We start from the raw sequence: 7,192 nt of genomic DNA on the forward strand, positions 1-7,192 counted from the left end.
AGATGGGATGGGTCTCGATTCGAAAACGGTAGAAGGGGTCATAGAAATAAAATCACTAGAACAGACATAGCCTTTACTTCCTGCTTTACTCCCATTGGTAAACCTTTCAAATGGCTGCCGGTACACCCATTATAGACCCGTTGATTTGAATGAGGATACCCGTTCTAGTGTTTTTATTTCTATGGAAGGGATAGTCTATTCAGCTCCATAACAAACAGTCATGGGCCCTAACATGAGTCCTACCTATATCCTATAATTATGGCCAATGTCCGGTAAAGTGTCATCATGGGTCTTAGAGGTATTGGCTAGAGCAGGTGAACTGCTGCACAGTTCCACTTCACTGTCAGGTAGGCCCTTACAGAAAAAACACATGATTTCACATGTGGAATATCACGTTTTCACGTTGCTTTAAATGTTGATCACGTGAAAGTCATGTGGTTTTTCCGTAAATGGAGTAGTAGTATGAGGCAAAAACGATGATTAAATGATCTGTGAAATTGTGTTGTGCTAAATTTGGGTTGATGTTTAATGACATTCATCATTTCATATTACTGACATGCAGTATTCAACAGGGATAGATACCTCCAGGTCAATCATATCCCTAGGGAAGGGGACTTCGGGATTCTCTCCTGTATCCACAGTCGGGATGTTGGCTTTTTTAATCTCCTTCTCGACAAACCCTGGAAAGCAAAACACCAGGTAATATTCAATACATGTGCGAGTTTCTACCCTGGTTGCCAGTCTGTTTCTGATCTCTTGCCAACTCCTTATGGAATTGTCATGCCAAATTGCTTGACAATGGCAACATACGTAGTAGGCAGAAGCACAAACAGACCTGGGACTAAGCCATTGAGGTTCTGCATTGTCGGAGAAATAGACATCTGTGTGCCATTCTGTGTGTGGTATTCTTAACAATACTATATCTCAATGTCCAGTGAATTCGGAAAGTATTCAGACCCCTTGACTTTTTCCACATTTTGTTACGTTACAGACTTATTCTAAAATTGCTAAAAGCATTTTTTCCCCCCTCATCAATCTACACACAATACCCCATCACGACAAAGCGAAAACAGGTTTTAAGTCTCTGTTCACCGGACGTGCTACCTGTCCCAGACCTGCTGTTTTCAACTCTCTAGAGACAGCAGGAGCGGTAGAGATACTCTAAATGATCAGCTATGGAAAGCCAACTGACATTTATTCCTGAGGTGCTGACCTGTTGCACCCTCGACAACCACTGTGATTATTATTATTTGACCCTGCTGGTCATCTATGAACATTTGAACATCTTGGCCATGTTCTGTTATAATCTCCATTCGGCACAGCCAGAAGAGGACTGGCCACCCCTCATAGCCTGGTTCCGCTCTAGGTTTCTTCCTAGATACTGGCCTTTGTAGGGAGTTTTTCCTAGCCAACGTGCTTCTACACCTGCATTGCTTGCTGTTTGGGGGTTTAGGCTAGGTTTCTGTACAGCACTTTGTGACATCAGCTGATGTAAGAAGGGCTTTATAAATCAATTTGATTGATTAAGAAATGTTTGCACATTTATAAGAAACAAAAAAACTGCAATACCTTATTTACATAAGTATTCAGACCCTTTGCTATAAGACTTGAAATTGAGCTCAGGTGCATCCTATTTCTATTGATAATCCTTGAGATGTTTCTACAAACTGATTGGAGTCCACATGGTAAATTCAATTGATTGGACATGATTTGGAAAGGCACACGCCTGTTTATATAAGGTCCCACAGCTGACTGTGCATGTCAGAGCAAAACCAAGCCTTGAGGTCGAATGAATTGTCCGTAGAGCACTGAGACAGGATTGTGTCGAGGCACAGATCTGGGGAAAGGTACCAAAAAATGTCTTAAGGTCACTCTGACAGAGCTACAGAGTTACTCTGTGGAGATTATTCCAACAGGATAACAACCCTAAACACACAGCCAAGATAAGGCAGGAGTGGAAGTCTCTGAATGTCCTTGAGTGGCCCAGCCAGAGGCCGGATTTAAACCAGATCAAACATCTCTGGAGAGACATGAAAATAGCTGTGCAGCGACGCTCCCCATCCAACCCAACAGAGCTTGAGAGGATCTGCAGAGAAGAATGGGAGAAACTTCCCAAATACAGATGTGCCCATGTAAGGTTCTGTATTTCTTTTCTTAAGTCAACCTTGTTTTCTGTTTCTTTGTGTTCTTGAACGTAGCCCTGTTTCTTTGTGTTTTTGAACGTAGCCCTGTCTTTAATGTTTTGTTCATTGATTTCACCTGTGTTAGTTACTCACCTGGTCTCATCAACTCCTTATTTAGTTCTGTTCATTCTGTTTGTGCCTTTGAGAGGTATTGTTCGTTTTGACTCTACTAAGCCTATTCCTAGCTTGTTTGTGAGAACCAGTTATAGCCTTCAGTCCTAGTTTTGATTCACCTGCCTGTTTGTCTACCTGTGTATGACCATTGCCTGCCTGTGACCACGCTTACTGCCTTCTGCGAAGGTGAAATAAACATCTCTGCGTGTGAATCTACACCTTTTTCTCCCTGAGTTTTCAATACAGCCAACTTGTAGAGTCATACCCAAGAAGACTCGAGGCTGTAATCACTGCCAAAGGTGTTTCAACAAAGTACTGAGAAAAGGGTCAGAATACTTAAGTAAAATTAATAGTTAAGTTTTTTATTCTTTTATAAATGTTAATTTTTCCACTAAAAACGTTTTTTTCTTTATCATTATGGGGTATTGTGTGTACAGTCGTGGCCAAAAGTTTTGAGAATGACACAAATATTAATTTTCACAAAGTCTGCTGCCTCAGTTTGTATGATGGCAATTTGCATATACTCCAGAATATTATGAAGAGTGATCAGATGAATTGCAATTAATTGCAAAGTCCCTCTTTGCCATGCAAATTAACTGAATCCCCAAAAAACATTTCCACTGCATTTCAGCCCTGCCACAAAAGGACCAGCTGACATCATGTCAGTGATTCTCTCGTTAACACAGGTGTGAGTGTAGACGAGGACATGGCTGGAGATCACTCTGTCATGCTAATTGAGTTTGAATAACAGACTGGAAGCTTTAAAAGGAGGGTAGTGCTTGGAATCCTTGTTCTTCCTCTGTCAACCATGGTTACCTGCAAGGAAACACGTGCCGTCATCATTGCTTTGCACAAAAAGGGCTTCACAGGCAAGGATATTGCTGCCAGTAAGATTGCACCTAAATCAACCATTTATCGGATCATCAAGAACTTCAAGGAGAGCGGTTCAACTGTTGTGAAGAGTGCTTCAGGGTGCCCAAGAAAGTCCAGCAAGCGCCAGGACCATCTCCTAAAGTTGATTCAGCTGATCGGATCACCACCAGTACAGAGCTTTCTCAGGAATGGCAGCAGGCAGGTGTGAGTGCATTTGCATGCATAGTGAGGCGAAGACTTTTGGAGGATGGCCTGGTGTCAAGAAGGGCAGCAAAGAAGCCACTTCTCTCCAGGAAAAACATCAGGGACAGACTGATATTCTGCAAAAGGTACAGGGATTGGACTGCTGAGGACTGGGGTAAAGTAATTTTCTCTGATGAATCCCCTTTCTGATTGTTTGGGGCGTCCGGAAAAAAGCTTGTCCGGAGAAGACAAGGTGAGCGCTACCATCAGTCCTGTGTCATGCCAACAGTAAATCATCCTGAGACCATTCATGTGTGGGGTTGCTTCTCAGCCAAGGGTGTGGGCTCACTCACAATTTTGCCAAAGAACACAGCCATGAATAAAGAATGGTACCAACACATCCTAAGGGAACAACTTTTCCCAACCATCCAGGAACAGTTTGGTGACGAACAATGCCTTTTCCAGCATGATGGCGCACCTTGCCATAAGGCAAAAGTGATAACTAAGTGCCTCGGGGGAACAAAACATCAATATTTTGGGTCCATGGCCAGGAAACTCCCCAGACCTTAATCCCATTGAGAACATGTGGTCATTCCTCAAGAGGTGGGTAGACAAACAAAAACCCACAAATTCTGACAAATTTCAAGCATTGATTATGCAAGAATGGGCTGCCATCAGTCAGGATGTGGCCCAGAAGTTAATTGACAGCATGCCAGGGCGAATTGCAGAGGTCTTGAAAAAGAAGGGTCAACACTGCAAATATTGACTCTTTGCATCAACTTCATGCAATTGTCAATAAAAGCCTTTGACACTTATGAAATGCTTGTTATACTTCAGTATATATAACAAGAATACTTCAGTATTCCACAGTAACATATGACAAAAATATCTAAAGACCCTGAAGCAGCAAACGTTGTGGAAATTAACATTTGTGTCATTCTCAAAACTTTTGGCCACGACTGTAGATCGATGAGACAAAAAACTATTCAATCCAAGGCTGTAATGTAACAAAATGTGGAAAAAGTCAAGGGGTCTGAATACTTTTAAGGGGTCCGAATGCACTTAATGTGGTATTATATGAACTGTCCCTGCTATGTTTTGCCCAAGCTGTCCATTCAGTTACCCACCTAGAAATAGGGAGGACCACAATGGAAATGTCTTTATTGTGTAACACTTACTGTGTTTTTAATTCTCAAAAACATTGGATGTATTGTTGGCTCACTTGGCTGACATATCTCTATACATATCTTAAATATGTCAAATAAAATGTATTCATTTATTCATTCAACATATTGTGAAATCACTCACTTAGTTTCCTGTCCATCTCCTCACACCTCCTCACTTCATTCACAAACTTCCTCTGGAACACATTCACGTCTGGGTTAAGCTAAAAACAGAAACAGGTGTCAAAGTTGCCCTTCTTGGCCAGGTCTACCTTGGGAAAGAGGTATTCTGACCTCAATCAGACTTCCTGTTGAATTAAATAAAGGTTAAATCCTTTTTCTTTTTTAAATAGATAGATGACTGGTATGTTACTTACATCGCGGAACTGAACCATTCCCAGTTCTCCCAGCTCGCTGACACAGCAGTAGGCTGCCTCAGACTGGAGGAAGAGCTGGGCAAGCGTCATCTCCTCGCTCCTGAACAGTTCCCCCATGGTGACCACCTGACACACTCACCCTTTAAGGTAAAAAAAATAATACCCCTGTTGGCAAAATTAAGGGCAAAATGACAAGGATGGATGGATAGATAGTTAGCCTGAACAAAGTTGGGTTGGTGTGTCTCTAGCTTGAACAGTTCAAGAGCAGTAGGTCTAGCATTTGGACTACCATTCAAAAGTTTGGGGGCACTTAGAAATGTCCTTGTTTTTGAAAGAAAAGCCATTTTTTTGTCCATTAAAATATAATCAAATTGATCAGAAATAGTGTCCAAACTTTTGACTGGTACTGTATGTCATTCTTCTAATTCTATGGCTTCCTTTTTCTTTCCAGGTGTGAAAGGACTGTCATCAGGATCAGTCAACACGGATATGAGGATTAACTGTCCGTGTCCAATGGAAATCCTACTCGTGCTTAAAGATGATAAACATATATCCGCTGCCAAGGTAGTCAACCCGAACATAATTCATATAGGTTAGGTATATTCTAATACATTTCTAAAATGTTCTAAATAACATAAAGCATATTACGTCCAATCGTTAAAATATCAAATATTCTCTCAATTTCAGAAAGCGATGTCGTTTTCTCTGCCGCACTGTCCTTCATCTCAAGGACGCCATTATGATGATGCTGCTGCTGTAGGCTACCAGTAGACTATTGAGCATCTTTCATAATATGATGAAGGCAACGGTGAACACGGGGAACAATGATAGGAATATTATTGCTGAATTTATATACGTCTTTCTAACAATTATGTAGGCTAATTGAAAATTATGAGGACACATGTCTGAAATATTGCTTGAAATGACCGGCTATAGCCATATTTCAACCAAAATGACGACGAAATAAATAGATAGCACCTCTGTTTGATGGTCACTGGAATAAACATTTGAGTATTATGAATAGATAATAATGAATTTCGTTTATATCACAAACGGTTATATTTTGACCGAAGGTCTATGGTTATTAGGCCTACGGCCTAATGCAAATACAGAATTATTCTGACTTCGTCGATTATTAGTCGACTGACCTCATTTGCAATTTCTTCCTTTTGATTTGGGATGACATAGAGTACAGTAGGTCTATCACTATTATTTTAAACAATACCAAGCCGCATCGCATCATCAGCTGAAGTGCATGGACCAGAGAGGAAATGTTCTCAAGGTGAGGACTCGCGCAAGATGACAGCACGTTCAAATTCACCATTTAAAAAAATGCATTTCTGTTTGATACCGTTCGGTTTGTAAAATTCACATTTACATATATAGATTTAATCAGTTATGAATTAGCTTACTTGTGATAAAATCCTTCAGAATTTCTCCAGGTCGAACGAAAGGCGCTCTCCTCACGAATCAATGTGACATCACGCAAACCATCTGCTGGGGGATGGTCATGTGACGCGTTGGGGATGCTGCAAGGCTGTGCGATTAGTGTGGCTTTCGACGTCAGCCACACTTTAGTTGAGCTATTACAATGGGGTTTTATATTATGTAATGACGGTAGGCTACAAATATCTATAGATGGACTTAATACACTCTTTGATATCTTGATATCCATTTGATGTCATTCATTTGATGTAATTAATTGAAATATGTAATTCAAATGGTAGCCAATACCATTTATTTAGAAATTAATTTAGATGACTGATTTTGAAATTAATTTGAATGACTGATGAATGTCAAGCCGGATGCGCTTTCACGCCGCTATAGCCCCGCGGCTACACCCTCGGACCCCGAGACCATCCTTCCTACCAAATCAAATTTTATTGGTCACATACACATGGTTAGCAGATGTTAATGCGAGTGTAGCGAAATGCTTGTGCTTCTAGTTCCTACCGTGTAGTAATATCTAACAAGTAATCTAACAATTTCACAACAACTACCTTATACACACACACATGTGTAAAGGAATGAATAAGAATACATATTCTGTACATATGGATGCGAGATGGCCATGTGGCATAGAGTACAGTATATACATATGAGATGAGTAATGTAAACATTATATAAAGTGGCCTTGTTTAAAGTGACTAGTGATACATTTATTTTTACCCTTTTTTCTCCACAATTTCGTGGTATCCAATTGTTTTAGTAGCTACTATCTTGTCTCATCGCTACAACTCCTGAACAGGCTCAGCGTGCCACAAAGCCCTGACCTCAATCCTATAGACAATTTGTGGGC

At 40.7% G+C, this 7,192-nt stretch overlaps 1 protein-coding gene across 3 annotated transcripts in view; it reads right to left on the minus strand.

The window, feature by feature from the left end:
* The window catches only part of LOC112223786 (V-type proton ATPase 116 kDa subunit a1), a 40,043-nt gene extending 33,619 nt beyond the window's left edge, over positions 1-6,424 (minus strand). For 2 of the 3 annotated variants that reach the window (XM_042305258.1, XM_042305256.1), the window contains exons 1-4: positions 6,306-6,424; positions 4,894-5,058; positions 4,662-4,740; positions 583-680 (exon numbers count right to left, since the gene is read on the minus strand). In XM_042305258.1, coding sequence (XP_042161192.1) covers positions 583-680; positions 4,662-4,740; positions 4,894-5,010 — 294 coding nt within the window. In that variant the 5' untranslated portion in view covers positions 5,011-5,058; positions 6,306-6,424. The remainder of the gene's footprint in view (positions 1-582; positions 681-4,661; positions 4,741-4,893; positions 5,059-6,305) is intronic. The other variant, XM_042305257.1, reaches the window with a different exon arrangement.
* Positions 6,425-7,192: the final 768 nt, after the last annotated feature.

The sequence above is a fragment of the Oncorhynchus tshawytscha genome, linkage group LG24 (assembly GCF_018296145.1).
Source record: "Oncorhynchus tshawytscha isolate Ot180627B linkage group LG24, Otsh_v2.0, whole genome shotgun sequence".
Lineage (NCBI taxonomy): Eukaryota > Metazoa > Chordata > Actinopteri > Salmoniformes > Salmonidae > Oncorhynchus > Oncorhynchus tshawytscha.